The sequence below is a fragment of the Chiloscyllium plagiosum genome, unplaced genomic scaffold (genome assembly GCF_037043375.1).
Source record: "Chiloscyllium plagiosum isolate Xiang-an unplaced genomic scaffold, Cpla_swu_hap1 HiC_scaffold_48, whole genome shotgun sequence".
Lineage (NCBI taxonomy): Eukaryota > Metazoa > Chordata > Chondrichthyes > Orectolobiformes > Hemiscylliidae > Chiloscyllium > Chiloscyllium plagiosum.
Genome location: NW_028270186.1, coordinates 5,257,720 through 5,274,934, shown reverse-complemented (window position 1 = coordinate 5,274,934; position 17,215 = coordinate 5,257,720). Strand labels below are relative to the sequence as shown.

General features: G+C 46.2%; 1 protein-coding gene and 1 long non-coding RNA gene across 2 annotated transcripts in view; one reads left to right on the top strand and one right to left on the bottom strand.

The window, feature by feature from the left end:
• Positions 1-343: 343 nt before the first annotated feature.
• On the bottom strand, positions 344-15,996 carry LOC122543044 (stanniocalcin-1). The gene is made up of 4 exons (XM_043681241.2): positions 15,789-15,996; positions 9,944-10,086; positions 7,043-7,254; positions 344-4,402 (listed from the first exon to the last, which is right to left on the bottom strand). The coding sequence occupies exons 1-4, from the start codon at positions 15,919-15,921 to the stop codon at positions 4,135-4,137; spliced, it is 756 nt and encodes a 251-aa protein (XP_043537176.1). The 5' UTR covers positions 15,922-15,996; the 3' UTR covers positions 344-4,134.
• LOC148135689 (uncharacterized) overlaps positions 12,057-17,215 on the top strand; it is a 96,542-nt gene continuing 91,383 nt past the window's right edge. The window contains exon 1 of the long non-coding RNA XR_015754790.1: positions 12,057-12,217. This is a non-coding gene — a long non-coding RNA (uncharacterized LOC148135689). The remainder of the gene's footprint in view (positions 12,218-17,215) is intronic.

Sequence of the window (17,215 nt, the reverse complement as noted above, 5' to 3'; positions counted from 1 at the left end):
ATAACCCTGAATGTGTTTCTTTAAAAAAAAACCCATGGTGTGCTTGGGTTTTCTGCGGGAGAGTGTTTGCACTTTTCAATTCCCTTCATTTAAAAAAAAGGATGCCTGACAGATCAAAATTGATACTTGCACCTTCACCCCCATCAGTGAAAGATTTGCATTGTGTCACTCCCCGCAGGGTGGTAGGTAAATGCAGAGAGAGACACTGGTTGCTTACCTCTGCTGAAACACCACCTTTTCTGTCCTGCTGTGACCCATGGGAAGGAGCTGGGGCAACCTGATGGTCATTAGAATCTCAGGAATTGGTGGAAGGTGTGTGCAAGAGAGACATGAGAACATGAGATTAGTCACCACAACTTTATTTGCCATAGGAATGAACCGTAGTAATGAGAACCTTCTCTTTGTGTTGAAGTCACAAAGTTCCAAAAGCTGACAACATTCAGGAAGTCTTCAGGATACAAACACTGACCCAGGGGGAGACATGGTGCAGCGGCTGCATCAGGAATCAAGGCATGAGGAGAAACACCGAGGACTCAGTGAGAGCTGCTGGAAAGAGAAATAAACCACGCACGATTGGAGAGCCATGTCAGCAGTCCACCAGACAACGTTGGTGTCTCAGTGATTGGGAAGGGCAAGGTCGTCCATCATTGCCCCTCCTGCCCCTATTGGAATAGGAGGTTAGGTGGTGTGGTGCTGGCATCTTGCCCATGGTTTAGTTGGGCCAGTGAGCCTGACTGTGAATGGTTGCTCTGTGGTTCCCTGGCATTTGGTCATATTTATTGGTGAGCTGACTGGAGCAACTACAGCACAAATGGTCAACCAAACTACTGTCTTTTTATTTTCATCAAGAATATGCACCAGTCCTCCTCTCCAGACCCCAGGCTCCCTCCATCCCTCAGTAAAGCTCCTGCCAGTGGAACAGGGGGCCAGAAGATGGGGACTGACAGTGACTCCCTTTCGACCATTGGTTCCAAACTGCTTTGCGACTTGGCTTGGTGTGGTCAGTCAGCTGATAAGTAACCTTCTCAGTGTTTCACAAAGGCACCCACCTTTGTCCCTATGTTCCAGCCAGCAACGTGACACTTGACAGAGAAAGGAGGTTTGTCTGGGGGTGGTGTGGAATCCAGCCTGGATTACTGCAATGATACCCACACTGCCAAGGGTTCAATCACAAAGGGCAGATTACACAGACAGCAGATCCGTTCCCTGGAGTTGAGGAGGTTAGGGTGTGGGCTTTTTTTTATTGATATTGAGGAAGCTCTTTTTAAAACTCTTGGGAGGACAATCTACAAATAAGGTCAGATCTCTCAGCAATGAAAATGTTTGCACATGGAAAAGGAGTGGCAGAAGTTTGGAACTGGGTATTGAATGCTGCACCCATTACTCCTGATCCATCAGAGATCGGCTGACCTTTGTTCGTTCATCTCTGGGATGCTGGATCCTTTGGAGTTCAGTTCTAGAGCAACGAAGATCTCACTGGGTGGACTCTTGATGAGTTCAGTGAGCTTCTTTTGGCGCGGTCTTTCAGCATTTTAAAATCAAATGCCTCATCTCTCACCCTCTTAGACTGTCCGTGAGGATTGGGGCACTGGGACTCGGGTGATGCCTTTTTCTATGTCAAGGACATTTGGAGGGTGAGCACATTTTTAAGGTGAGAGGATAGAGATCCAAAAAAGAAATGAGGGGCAAATTTTTCACACAGAGGATTGTTTGCATGTGGAATGAACTTTGAGGAAGTGGTGGGTCCAGGTACAGTAACAACATTTGAAAGACATTTGGATAAGTCTGTGAATAGGAAAGGTTTGGAAGGATATGGGCCAGGAGCAGACAGGTGGAAGTGGTTTAGTGTGGGATTATGTTTGGCATGGACTGGTTGGACCGAAGGATCTGTTTCCATGATGTATGACTCAATGATAGGTTCCCTCCCTCTGAGATAGAAGACCCAGATTCAAGTCAAAGTAACCAAACAGGTAGATGAGAGTAAACCGGTTGATGTGGTGTCTATGGATTTCAGCAAGGCGTTCGATAAGGTTCCCCACAGTAGGCTATTATACAAAATGCGGAGGAATGGGATTGTGGGAGACATAGCAGTTTGGATCAGTAATTAGCTTGCTGAAAAAAAACAGAGGGTTGTAGTTAATGGAACATGTTCATCTTGGTGTCCAGTTACTAGCGACGTACCGCAAGGGTCGGTGTTGGGTCCACTGCTGCTCGTCATTTTAATAAATGACCTGGATGAGGGCTTAGAAGGGTGGGTTAGCAAATTTGCAGACGACACTAAGTTCGGTGGAGTTGTGGATAGTGACGAAGGATGTAGTAGGTTGAAGAGAAACATAGATAGGATGCAGAGCTGGGCTGAGAGGTGGCAAATAGAGTTTAATGTGGACAAGTGTGAGGTGATACACTTTGGATGGAGTAATCGGAATGCTAAGTACTGGGCTAATGGTAAGATTCTTGGGAGGTGACTTAATAGAGACATACAAGATAATCAGACGGTTAGATAGGGTGGACAGGGAGAGTCTTTTTTCAAGTATGGGGACGGCAAACATGAGGGGACACAACTTTAAAGTGAGGGGAGACAGGTATGAGACAGATGTCAGAGGTTGTTTCTTTATTCAGAGAGCAGTAAGGGTATGGAATGCTTTGCCTGCAACAGTAGTAGATTTGCCAAGTTTAAGTGCATTTAAGTTGACATTGGACAGGCAAATGGATGTACATGGAATAGTGTAGGTGGGATGGGCTTCAGATTAGGATCACAGGGCGGCGCAACATCAAGGGCCGAAGGGCCTGTACTGCGCTGTAATGTTCTATGTTCTATGTTCTTAAGTCCCCAGTCCCCTCCAGAAGTGTACCATAACATCTCTAAATAGGTGGGTCAGAAAAGAAATCTCTATGTTACCCAGAGAGTGAACATTTCTGAACTGGGAGACACAGAGACCAGAGCCATATCCCCCTCTGCCAAAACCTCTTCCAAGTGTGAATGTGACAATGACCTTGGGATGTCAACTGAGGCCTAGCTATTGGTTAGGACACCGTGTTTAAGATCTTCTGTTTTCCTTTGGGATACTGTTGTGCGATCGTTCACATTCTGTGGAGCAGGCAGATGGGGCATGCTTTGAAAGCTAGCTCCCCTGAGCAGTGCAGAGCTCCCTCTGTATTGCGCCTGAAAGCTGGTCTTGGTTGGTCTGCAGAGGTGGGAATTCTCCCTACTGAGTTGTAACTGAGGAACTGCAACTAACAACAGTGTCATAATCAGGGTCATACTAATGCCTGGTTGTAATGGGGACCCACTGGAGACATCTTTCATACAGCCAGAACAGGCTTGATGGGCGGAAGGGGCCTTGGTCTGTCCTGATTTGGTGAATTAGTTTGAGATAGTCAGCAGAAAGGGGCTGGATGTTTCTTGTTGTTAGAATGAACATTCCAGCTTTGTGACCTCTCACCAAAAGGTGAGAAATCTGGTCGGCTTGGAGCGCAGGGCTGGCCACGGACAGGGGAAAGCACAGGATGCCAGGGGCCTGGAGATGGGATAAGTATTCTCTCTCTCTCTCTCTCTCTCTCTCTCTCTCTCTCGCGCACATTCTGATATAGGCAGAACAGCAACACATCACAAGGTGAAGGTCACCGGTCTGCTTCAGGGAAGGAAAGCTGCCTGTCCTTACTGAGTCTAGCCTACATGTGACTTCAGAGCCACCGCAGTGTGGTGACTCTCAGCTGCCCTCTGGGCAATCAGGGATGGATAATAAATGCTGGCCTAGCACATTGTGAACAAACAAAAACCTACCAGAGAAATGACAGAGGGAGTTCCTAGGGGCATTCAGACATGTTAAGGCTAGTGCTTGACCTGGATAAGATATGACCTGACTTGAGTTTGGATTGTGTTTTCGCAAGATGAAGGAAAGGTAGATGCACTGGCATTGCCACTTTAAAGAGTTCACACACTTGTCACCATTTGGTTTTTGCTGGGCTGAGCTGGATGTGGGCACTTGCTCCGTGTCAACTGCCAAGAAATGTGCTGGACCAGATTCACTGAAGACACCTTGGTGCTGTGGACGGGGTCGAGGCCTCCTCTCTCTCATTCTCTCTCTCTCTCTCCCCTTCTTTAGCTCTCCACCCCCCACCCCAGCTCCGATATCATTCGTTCTCACTCGATGTGAACTCAGAGGCCAGGCGGCTCGTTGCCTTGGAGTTTCGGATGAAGAGCTGCAGTTTCTGGGATTCAGTGGCAGAGCGTTTATTGCGGGTGGCGCTGTGCGGCGGTGAGGACAAGCAGTGGTCACTCTGCAGCAGGTGGATGAAACCAGACAAGTGTGAGTCCAGGCTCGCCATCACTTTCTCCCTAATTCTGCTCACTGTCCTCTCATCGCAGTCCAGCAGTGTCCTCAGTAGCTTATTGTAATATCTGGAGGCAGAGAAACAGAAATGACAGCTCACCCATGACATTTTTAAAAAGCTTAATTCAAAACTCATTATTACAACGAAAAGCATATCTTTCTCCTTTGACAGCAGGTCTTTTGTTCACAATTTTGATATCCACAGCAATGACTGTTTTTTTTATTGGCAGTTCCAGTAAATTCCTAATCTCACTGTGTCTTACGAGGGAAATAAAGGCCACCCTAGATCAGTCTAAGAATCTGCTCAACCTCGGATTGGTTCAAAGAGGTGCACAGCCAATGAGTTACTTGCAAGCTGTTGTCACCAGGAATCAGCACAGTGGGGTCCCATAAATGGCCAGGAGACAGACAGAGGAGCAAGAGACTAATGTCTTCTCAGTGGGTGACTGTAGCCCAGGGCAGCAGGGGGAAGCTCCTTGCTCTTGTCGTGGTGGGGGCTTCCGGACAGGGAACTGGGGGCTGAGTTTGACAATCTGCTCGAAGGACGATGCACTGAGAGACCTATCCCTGAAACATCCCTTACACGCAGCACAGCCTGCCTGCTCAGGCAAGTGGCTGATTTCTGAGCCACACAACAGGTGAAAATGTCTTTATGCGATATAAATCATTTTAACTTGGATGTATGAGCGTTGATGAATAAGCTAATGGATAATAGGAAAATTAGTGGGGCAGTGAATGGGGAGAAGGATAGGTGGAGATTACAGAAGGATGGAGACCAGCTGGTTAGGTGGACTGATGTGGCAAATGAAATTCGTTCCAGGTAAATGTGAGGCGATGCACCTGGTGGGACGAGTAAAGCAAGGAAGGACAGGATGAACAGTAGGACCCCGGGAAGCACAGAGGATCAGCGGGACTGTTCTGTGCATGTCCATCATTTTCTTAAGATAGTGGGACAGATGGGTCAGAAGGCTAATAGGTTAACCCAATAGAATTCCTGCCTTTCTTAGCCCCGGCATAGAACTTTAAGAATGGAGTGGTGATGCTGGAACGGTATACAATGTTGGTTTGATCACAGCTAGAGTACTGCGTATAGTTCTGGAACCTACATTGTAGGAGGGATGTGATAGCACTAGAGAGGGTGAAGAGGGACATTTACAAGGGTGTTGCCTGGTGCTGGAGAGTTCCAGTGATAAAGAGAGATTGGACAGTCTGGGGCTGTTTTCCTCGGAACGGAAGAGATAAAGAGGGAACGTGATTGAGATGGGTAAAAGTATTAGAGGCAGAGTTAGGGCAGATAGGAATGATCAGTGACCAGGGGCATGTGATGAGAATCTTTTTCACCCAAGGGGGGATGGGGAATGTGGAATTGACTGCCTATCAGGGTGGGAGAGGCAGAAGCCCCCATCAGATTGAGGAAGTAATACGATATGCACTTGCCATGCCAAGGCGTACAAGGATGTTGGCCAAGTGCTGGTTAATGGTATTAGAATAGTGAGGCGGTTGTTTTGGATCAGCACATACTCGATGAGCCAAATGGCCTTTTTCTGTGCTGTAAACTGCTATGACGGAGTCTTTTTTCTGCTAAAACTGCCAGGCAGTATTTCATCTGTTGGCCTGTTGGGATGATGTGATTGGAAAGGTCATCTTAGTTTGACACTCTCGAGGTGACCCCCCCAGTGGGGAAGCGAACTTTGCCCACCTACCTCAGGCATTTTTACAAAACAGCTCTGGAGGGAGAAAGGACGGTCTTTGTCAAGGTTCATCCTGGGCAGCCCTGGGATGCAGCACTCTGTGCTGTCTCCCCTCAACACTCCCACCTCTCCCCACAGGCTTATCCCAAGGGTGCACAGAGAGAGAGATACTTTCACTGATGCTGAAGAACCCTCAACTCTGGGAAAGACGCTGTGTCATCCTGCCGGCCTCTCAGTGCAAAGAGCTGTGGATGACCGAGTGTCACAGACTGGGCCATTCCCAGGCGCAGCAATGAGGGGATGCAGTCAGGCTTGGAGCAACCATTGCTGACCTCAGAATGGGGAGAAGTTCCTGTCAAACTCCCTGCTTCTACCGTACACTCAGGGTCTGGAAGATGTGGAGTCTGCCCCCACACCAGGGCTGTGTTTGAAAAGTGAATTGAATATCGTGACTATGTCGCAGAGTTGTGAGTGCAGTGATGTCCCTTGGAATGACACCTGCGCTGTAAGAAAGGGACCTGAGCAAAGAGTTGACAATGGAGACTTTACAAGTAAAGTATATTTTCAGGGAAAGGGGCCACTGTGATAAAAAATGGGACAGATATTTTGAGAAGCAATGCCTCACAGCTTGAGTCTGACACAGAAAATATTCAGGTCACTAACTGATGGTGCAAATGAGTCCAAAGATATTTTCCTTTCATTCACAGGAAGATAGGATTATAAAAGGCTAGGGTCCATCTCGTTCAGATGAGGTTCAGGAAATCACAGTGATTTCAGAGGATGCAGAGGTGTGATAAGAGAGCCTCTCCAATGATGGAGGGGTGGCGGGGGAGAAAATTTGGGGAGCACTGACTCCAGAGCGTGATTAGGATTTGTGGTAGATCTTAGCATTTGGATTTGTCATATATTGGATCCAAACACATTGACAGAAATTGATGAGGTTTGCATTGAAATCAATCCACCTATCAGGAAGGCTGCTTCATATTTGCCTTCGGATTGCCAATCTTTCCAACATACCTGTTCTTGAAATAGTCCGGGAGATGGATGACTTCTGCGATTGCTGCTGTGTTGTGTTTTGCCATTGTACAGATGTCCAGCTTCTTATAACACTCCTCCTGAATATCTGCAATCATCTTCTGAAAGGCCGAGCACCTCCGGATGGTGAAGAAGGCCTTGGAAGTGATGCCATTAACAATGCACTTCAAACTGTCCTTGACAAAGGCTTTTCCCTGTGTGACATAAAGAAACCTGTCAGCTCTTCTAATGTTTGTGCAATACCTTAACTCAGTCTTGGGAATGGGTGCTTCCAGTTCATCGGGCTGGTGAGGCCAGAAACAGGGAGATAATGGACTTGAACATGTGGCTGGGGAACTAGTGCAGGAAGCAAGGATTTAAATTGTTGGATCACTGGGGTATGTTTTGTGGAAGGATAAATTATACGAGAGACACAGTTTGCACCTTAATAGGTTGGGGACCAGCATTCTGGCAGGCAGGTTTGCTAATGCAACACAGCTACATTTAAACTAAGTAGCAGGGGGCAGGGGACAAACTGGATGTTTAAGAAGGAGATTGAAGGGAAAGTTAGAACAAGGGGAGTCAAGAAAGACAACTGTATCAATGAAGCAGAAAACTCAAAAAGGGATCATGCTGTAAGGTTGAGTGAAATAGGAGTTGATGGGAAGGGTGAGGGCAGTAACAAATTAAAAATACTATATGTGAATGCACGAAGCATTAGAAATAAGATGGATGAGCTTGAGGCTCTTTTGGAAATTGGCAGATACGATATTGTGGGGATAACAGACGTGGCTTCAAGTGGACAGGGCCTGGGAAATGAATATTCAAGGCTACACGTGCTATCGTAAGGACAGAACGACGGGCAGAGGGGGTGGGGTGGCCATGTTGGTAAGGGATGATATTCAGTCCCTTGCACGGGGGGACCTAGAATCAGGGGATGTAGAGTCAGTATGGATAGAGCTGACAAATTCTAAGGGTAAAAAGACACTCTTGGGAGTTATCTACAGCCCCCTAAACAGTAGTCTGGATGTTGGATGCAAGTTGAATCAGGAGCTGAAATTGGCCTGTCGCAAAGATGTTACTACAGTTGTTATGGGGAATTTCAACATGCAGGTAGACTGGGAGAATCAGGATGGTACTGGACCCCAAGAAAGAGACTTTGTGGAGTGCCTCCGAGATGGATTCTTAGAGCAGCTGGTGCTGGAGCCTACCAGGGAGAAGGCAATTCTGGATCTGGTATTGTGCAACGAACCAGAATTGATCAGGGACCTCGAAGTGAAGGAGCCATTGGGAAGTGGTGACCATAATACAATAAGCTTCAATCTGCAATTTGAGAGGGAGAGGATACAATCGGAAGTGACAATATTTCTGTTGAATAAAGGGAACTACAGAGCTATGAGGGAGGAGCTGGCCAAAATTCAATGGTGCAATACCTAGGAGGGATGACAGTGGAAGGACAATGGCAGATATTTCTGTGTATAATGCAGAAGATGCAGGATCAGTTCATTCCAAAAAGGAAGAATGGGAGGCATGGGTGGGTGGCTGATGAGGGAAGTTAAGAAGCATATAAAGTTAAAAGAGAAAGAGTATAACATCGCAAAGATAAGTGGGAAAACGGAGGACTGGGAAGCTTTTAAAGAACAGAGGATTTTTAAGAAGGAAATACGCAGAGAAAAAAAATGAGGTACGAAGATAAACTGGCCAAAAATATAAAGGAGGATAGTAAAAGCTTTTTTAGGTATGTGAAAGGCAAAAAAATAGTGAAGACTAAAATTGGGCCCTTGAAGACAGAAACAGGGGAATATATTACGGGGAACAAAGAAATGGCAGAATGGCCTATTCCTGCACCTATTGTCTATTGAAAGGAATCATTTCCCACAAGATTCAAATCAAAAGCTTCAAGAACAGCAAGGTTTGTTTGTGTTCCAAATTCCTTCCTTCCTGTTAACTTACGTTGACAAATAGGTTTTACTCAACTGGAATTCGAAGGTTATGGGGAAAAGGCAGGAAAGTGAAGCTGACGATGTCAGCTCAGACACAATTTCATCGAATGGTACAGCAGACTCAGTGGGCTGCTTCTGCTCCTATCAAAGAGCTACATTTAAACTATGTGTAGGGCTGTGAGGTACGGATGGGGTTTTGCCTTCAGTGCCTGAGTGTTGGGCACCAGCTGAGAGGACACAATCTCAGAGAAAGGATGAGATTCCCAATGGAACCTACTAGACCTCTTTTCCAATGGCAGGGAGCAGGGAAACAACACCTCCCAAATTCGGCACTCTGCACTGAGCTCAAATAATGGTCAAGATGTTGAAAAACTTCAAGGAAGGTTTGTGTTTATACAGTGCCTTTTAGTCAAACAATCTAACAGCTAATGGAACACTTGTGAAATGTTGTAATGCAGGAAAGTGGACAGCCAATTTGGATCCAGCAAGCTCGCAGCAATATTAGCGAGATAATGCACAAATCTAGTGTTTCAGTGATGTTGGCTGACGGATGTATACATGGCCAAGACACTGAAGGTGACCTCATTCAGGACAAGGCCAAGAGATATCCTACTGGGACGTTAGACATTGTCTTGGTTTAAATCATCATCTAAAAGATGGCATCTCGGACAGTGCAGCATTCCCTCAGAACTGCACTGCAGTGTCAACCTGGACTTTTGTCCGCAGTCCATGGAGTGGGACTTGAATCAACAAACCTCTGACCCCAGGGGAAAGTGCTCTGTAGTGAACCACAGCAGATATCTCACCACTCTGTGGGCTCACATAGGGTTAAGATTAGAGTGGTGCTGGAAAAGCACAGCAGGTCAGGCAGCATCTGAAGAGCAGGAAAATAGACATTCTGGGCAAAAGCCCTTCATCAGGAATCACATAGGGTTACGTCAACTCATCCCTGCCCCCTTACCTGAGTGTCAAACTTGGCAGCGCTGAACAAGAAGGACCTACATATATCGTACATTCCATCGGTGTCACAGGTTGAATTCTCCAGACAGGCAAATGCACCACAGCCCACATGGAGTGCATTGTTCAAGCACCGGATTATCTCAGCTACAGGGAAAAAGAAGAGACTGGAAGTTAACATGGGAAGATGATCAGAGTTGCTGACTCTCCTGGGCTTTTTAGAAATGGGTGATTGAGCTCCACAAGTTATCAACTTGGAACCCAGTTTGCTTGAAGCAATGTCCAGGAGACTGTTGGAAACTCCAGAACATTCTAAGGCACATTGGCAAACCTCCTCCATTGTGAGGGATAGAAACTAGGAGCAGGAAGAAGCTGTTCAATGTGATCATGTCTGGTCCTCTGTATGTGCCATATTCCTCCTTTCTCCCCATACCTCCCCAGCTTCCTGTGGTGGGGAATTCCACTGCCTCACCACTCTGAGTGAAGAAATGTTCCCTCATCTCAGTCTGAAATGGTCTACCCCATATCCCCCTGAGGCTGTACGTCCCCTGGTTATAGACCCCCACCTACCCAGGGGAACCATCCTTCCTGCATTGAGTCTGTCCAGCCCTGTTAGAGTTGGACAGACAGTCAGATCCCCTTCCATCCTTCTGCACTCACGTGAATACAGGCCCAGTCGGCTCAATCTGTCATTTAAAATTCAACAGGGAGCAGAGAGGTAAAATACCTAAGGGAAGTATACGGCTGGATTTGTTAATTATGTTACTCCCCGCCCCACCGAGTCCCCCAATTACAATGATACTTTCATAACAAGGCAGCTGAACAATCCTTGCTTCAATCCCAATTTTCCTTGGCTGCATCTCTGCGCCACACATACTGGCAGCTGGCAGAACACAGGCGGAGTCGGAAGGCCAGCGAATGGGAACATTGTGGGTGTACCTGTGTTTGTGTGTGTGTGCCTGTGTGATTGTATGTGTCTGTGTGTACATGTAAATGTGTGGATGGTCAGGACAGAACTGTAGAATGTTTCACCACTTATCCCACTATCTGATGGGACCGAAGATGGGAGTGAAGACTGATAAGTTTTCTTCCACTTGTTGACTTGAAACATTAAGGACCAGAGATAATCTCAGCATTTGAGGTAGGCTTAAGATATTCAGTCTTTAATCTGAACTGTTAGAACTCAAACTGAGCTTTTAACAGGTTAATCTATGGAAGGGTGGATAACTTGAAATCAGTCAGAGAACATTTGCAATTATTTGTGAATTTCAAGATGGAGATCGATCTTTTAATGCCCCTTTCTTTCAAGAAAGTGTTCACCATTTATGAAAGAATCTATGATGGGCACATGATATTTGATCAAGTGTAACTCCAGTACTGTCAAGTTGGGTCAGTTATTTTACCAAGAGTAGTTTGTAATCCATCAGACAGTAACCTGCCACTGATGAAAAGACAGTATTCTTTCATAACCATTTTTATAGCTAGATAGGGTCACTCAAAGCTCGAGTGCTCTTCATTCGACAAGTCAGAGGCCAGGATGAAGTGCCTGGCTTTATTACTTCCTCAACAAGTGTTTTTGCTCAGGTCCCTCAGATTCGGAATCTCATGTTGATCAAGTTCTGTTCCATTGCCATGTATGATGCCAGCAGTGTGACAGGGTATGTTATTTTAATTCCAGCCAGTCTCTCAGGATGGTACTGGGACAAATGGCCTGGATGCACAGTATATGGGAACAGCAATACGTAGCACAATTAACAGGCCCCTGTTCTGAAAAGGCGATGGAGAATCAAAAGTAAAATAGAAAAGTATTATTCGAGGATGTGAAGTCACACTTATAAAACCAGGGAAACCAGGAGAGTGCATGCAGGTCTGAGAGGTAGACTGTAGATATTCTGGCTCTGGTATCTTGTGTTACTGGAAGTTTCATATGTCTGAAGGTAAAGAAATGGTGGTGAATGTGAAAGCTAAGGTGTGACACACAGGAATCACAAAGATGAATCCTGCCACTTGTTGACATGTTTTTTCTAAATCTGTTGGTTAATTAGATCCATATGCAGTTCTAATCAGTGTTTACTTTTATTGATTCATCCTGCAGAGTCTCAAAGGGAAGTGCCAAGCCTGTAATTATATCTTCCTGCCAGTGGAGACACTACAGCATACATAGAGAGAGAGAGAGACAGACAGACAGACAGACAGACAGACAACAGCATGACAGGTTTACATGGGCGGTTGGCCTCTGAGCCAGGAGGCCTGGGTTCAAGTCCCACCTACTCCAGAGGTATGTCGTCACGTTTCGGAACAGATTGATGACAAGATATCCACAGAGGCAGTTGGCACCATAAACGTGCACCGCAACAATTCTAAAGCATGAAGGACTGACGAGGTGCAGTGTTAAGATGGGGACTTAATCATATCCACTTACCTTAATGTGAATTAGAATTAGCTTTATTGTCACATGTAGTCATATGAGTATAGTGTAAAGTTATGGTGCCATCTTAGGTACCAAGGTACCTAGGTACAGATTCTTAAGTACCAATTCTAAAGGAAAAGTAATTTGAAAAATAAAGAAATCAAGAAGTCCTGTATTAAGTCTTAGGTACAAAAGTACAAAATCACAGGAATAAATTAGAAAAAAATCAAGAAATGAAAAGTTCAGAATAACAGTCCTTCCAACTTAGCCTCCAGACTGTGCTGGGCCTCACCTGGAGGCTCTTGAGGTCGATCCTTCATGTGAAATCCACCCCCTCTCTAACCTAACACCTGTAGACAACAGTTAGTCTTAACATGAGAAGAAGATCACTGTAGTCAGGCCTGTGCAATTTCACCCACAGCTTTCTGGAAAACGTGGAAGGTGGACAATCTGTGTTGAAACACAATGGGGTTCAGAGTTCAGCTGACCCTCTCTCCTGTCTATCTGTTTCCATCAAAGTGACCAAGCTTGGAAGTTAACCACCTTGTTCACACGTTCCTGCCCCGCTTACCCAGTAGGGCATGAATGTGTGAACAAGGTTGTTGTAAACATGAAAATATAATAGATTTTCCTGTAAGTTTTCATAACTGCCACTGTCCAAAGACTTTTACTGACACTTGTGCATAATGACATGAAAGCCTGATGAGGTGCAAGTGAAATCCTCATTGTGTATCAATTTCCTGTGTACATTGAAGGTTATGACAGACAGAGAGCTTGTTGATGAGCAGGGGAAACAAAGGGGAACACAGAAAATGCAGGAAAGCAGACAGAAGGAGTGTTGTTTGATCAGTCATTATCTGAGAGCATGGTGGAGAAAGTTAAGGGCCTGAATGCTCAAGTTATCATGGATTACCTGTCTTGACAATGGGAAAACACAGGTCCTCTGGTTCCCCCCTGACAGAAATCAGCTTATGAAGAAGACTGTTTGTTCACACATATTGATGAGGACAGCATTGTGTTAGTCAGTCTGGTATATCAAGTTGCAGAGAAGGAAGAGTTCCCACCCAGTAAATGAAATCACCATGCTGAAAATCTATGAAAGGCTGAGAGGTGACTGGAAGGCCCAAGTCTGATCTGAGATGCAGTTGCATGGTCTGACATGAGCTGGGGAAAGTCTCCTACTCTGCTGCTGCAGCTATAAACCACCAGAAACCTCCTATCTCCCTTTTCCTCTGCGAACTAAAACAATCTTCTGATTGGCAGGATGTCCAGCTTCTACTGAGCAAAACTCAAGTGTAACAAAAACATTTTAAAAATCCTCTGTGCATGCTCCCACTTGTGCAGTCACCGTTATGCATCTTGTGTGTGTGTGTAAGGTTGCTGTGACAACTACATTCAAGTGTTAAGAAAAAAATAGACTTTTTTTTCAAACTTGTGGAAGAGTACCTGTTCTGAGGGTCACAGCAATGAAGGGGTTACAGCACTTCTTCTGAGCACATTTCTTCCTTCAGTCAGTGGAGAAGGCTGAATCCCCTTCTATCTCTCCCCTGTGCAAAGCCCATGAAAGATGAAAGAACACACAAGTGGCAAATTGCCCGCAATGGAATCTGCGATGTAATTTAGGCTGTTGTTCCTTGCTATTGCTATTCGCACGTCAACTCTCCTTATCCAAACCATTGCAGTCCACTCCTCACACAACGTCAAAACAGCATACAGTTTCTACAAGGTCCCGATTGCAATCCACCCCCGAATAATTTCCAGTGAATGACATGAGGATTGAAGTGCAGTGACTGACTGCTGCTTGTCATCCAATAAAACCATTTCTGCACAGCAAGCTTCCACAAACTGTGAAATTAGATCAATGAACTCATCTCGGCTGTTTTGCCTGGTGTTTAGTGAGGGATAAATACTCACCAGAAAATGGGGACAGCTGCCAATGTCTTCTGAGCACAGCATCAGGGGATCACTCTCTCTATCTTCTCCCTGACCTCTTTCCCTAGCAGCACCAGCTGCGACAACAGGCGTGGTCTCGGGTTAACGTCTGGTTGTGAAGCTGATATCTCCAGCAGTGCAGGACTCCCCAGTCCTGGAGTTTCAGATGAGATTCCATGTGGAAGTCGCTGAGGTGCCCTCTCATTAACAAGCTAAAGTGAGCATGGCCCTCACCATGATGACTACATACCGATTAGACTTCATCCTGTCCTAGAGCAGCTGCAGGAGCAGCACCGCTGTGATCCACTGCAGTGCTACTGAAAGCACCATATTCAAAAATGTTTGCTTTGGCTCTCAGGCAGCACCAAAGGAACATTTTGCAGGAAGGATCTTGTCGAAGGAGAGCTCATCCTCCAGTGCCCCCAAACTGGGGCAATACTTTAGGACAGCATTTGATGTCATTTCTCAGACAACTCACAGTCAGGCACTGTGTGGCCTTGACTGGACTTCTCAAATATCAATTCTGATCACTTTCTCTCTGCACCTTTTCTGCAGCTGTAACACTGCTTTGTATTCTGTGCTCTGGTCTGCTACCCTGATGTGCACTTTGTACCATACAATCTGCCTGGGGAGCACCCAAAACAACACTTTTCACTTTATCTTGGTGAAGTCACAACAATCAAATCAGTCTTAAGAAGCAGCCACACTGCACTGTCCAGCAACACAAAACAGAACCACACCTCTAGGACACAACTGAGATGCAAGGAGCAAGTTTGAATTTTGCTCTCTAGATTTTTCTCGTGAACAGTCTGACAAAATTTTCAACTGTCAGTGCACATTACACACACACACATATATTTACAGACTCTCACATAGAGAGACAGATACACACATATAATCACTGACAGACACAGACAAACAGATGCAGGCATACACACACATACACAGAGGCACTTTCATACAGACTCACCCACACCGGCACAGAAACACACAGACTGATTCACACATGCACATGTGTCTTGGTGGTGCAGAAGACAAGTTCCAGTGTCCTAATGCTGTTCGCCAGACTCAGTATAGCTCTATGCCCCTTTTCTGCATCTGTTTCTGCATCCCTTTCAAACACAAACACACAGTCTGCAGTGTCAAACAGCTTGGAGCAGGTGATCCCTTGGACGATTCCGCCCCCCCTGAAAAGTCACTATTTTAAAGGAATGAAGCGTCAAGAGACAACATGCTGCGGCAGGAGGAAGCACTTTCGCGCTGAGAAAGCTCCCAGTTTGAAAATCCTCTCTGCTCTGGGTTCAGTTGGGAGGCAATGATGAGCCGAGTTTCTGTGCTCCGGACCGTGAACCAAGTCCTTCCCCGATTAGCCTGCTCCAGATGCAGAGCAACTGAAACAGATGCAGAAAAGGGGCATAGAGCTACAGGACTGAGCAGAAATAGCTGCAGCTGAAGGCTGGAAACTGCAAGTTCCAGGGGGAGGAAGAAAGGGAGTAACCAAGTTTACCTGAATTTTGTGCAGTCAGTCTCATCCTCCTAGATGTCAGTGAGGTGTTCTTCTCCTCCATGAGCGAGGCCAGTTCATCAGCAGTTGTCCATGCACCGAGCAGAACAGCGAGGAGAGCCAGCCTGGGAAGCATTGCTGCAAAAGATTGCTCACCTTTCTCCTGTCTCTCTCTGTATTACTGCCGGCTAAGGGTAGACCTGCAACACCATGTGTGTAGAAGTGTGTATGTGAGACATACTCCGCGCTGCATATTTATACAAGTGTTATCCCGGGGAAAATCTTGTAGCAATCGGAAGCTGAGTACCAGCTACCCAATGACAGGCATCTTCCCGGAACTGTCCACTCAGAATGCGCGGAATGACTGACCTGGAGTCAGTAACGCAAGCGCTCAACCCACTGACATAGAGAGAGAGACACACACATAGAGATTGTGAGTTAGCCCTCTCCCTGAGCTCATTCCCTCAGATCAGGGATGCAAGATGAGGCGCCCGGACTTCCTGACACAATCTGACCGGGGTCTATCACATTGCACTGGAATTGACACTTCTGCTTCTCCCGCTCACCACACACACAGGGAGTTGGGAACGTTGGAACAAAGAGCTGAGAGTGCAGCGTTCCTGTGTGTGTGTGAGAGAGAGATGTGAGGTGATGCATGTGAGCAGGAAAAACAAAGCAAGCAAATGCATGCTGAGCACCAGGACCCTGGGAAGCACCAAGACTCAGAGCGAGCAAATTATTGCAGGTGCTGGAATTTGTACTGAAACCAACAACTGCTGAAGATTACAGAGGGTCAGGCAGCATCCATGGAGAGAGAGCACGCTCATGTTTCCAGTAGAGATGACTCTTCATCAGGGCTGAAGTGAGAGGTGCATTAGTGGGGGTGGGAGGGATGTTTGGAATGCTGGGGGAGAGAGGATCTTGATAGTTCAAAGATTGATCAGAGGGACCTTGATGTGCAAGCACACCTATCCCTTAGAGTAGCAGGACAGGTCAATGAAGTGGTTAAAGAGGCATTTGGGACACTGAGGCGTAGGGTTTAAGAGCAGGGAGTTAATGTTGGAACGGTGGAACTCGAGTGCTGTGTACAGTTGTGGAAAGTGATGAAGGGGATAAACAGCGGAGGCAGTAAGAAAGTTTTCCCCTTGGTGGAGGGATCAGTGACCAGGGGGCATAGATTGAAGGGTCGATTTAGGAAGTTTCCAGGAAATGTGATGAAGATCTTTTTCATCCAGGGGGTGATGGGAGTCTGAAACCTCTTGCCTGTCAGGGTGGGAGAGGCAGAAACCATTGTAACATTGTGGAAGTATTGAGATCTGCACTTATGGTGCCAAGGATAAAAGACAATGGACCAAGTGCTGGTAAATTGAATGAGAATAGTGAGGTGGTTGTTTTGGACCAGCAAGACTCAATGGGCCGAAGGACATTTT

Bases quoted from the DNA above. Each gene is read 5' to 3' on its own strand.
- LOC122543044 (XM_043681241.2), bottom strand. From the start codon at position 15,921: ATGCTTCCCAGGCTGGCTCTCCTCGCTGTTCTGCTCGGTGCATGGACA. The intron at 10,087-15,788 runs GTAAACTTGGTT...TTTTCCCTGTAG, and splicing joins ACTGACTGCACAAAATTCAG to CTGAGATAATCCGGTGCTTG. The intron at 7,255-9,943 runs GTAAGGGGGCAG...TATGTCACACAG, and splicing joins CTGCCAAGTTTGACACTCAG to GGAAAAGCCTTTGTCAAGGA.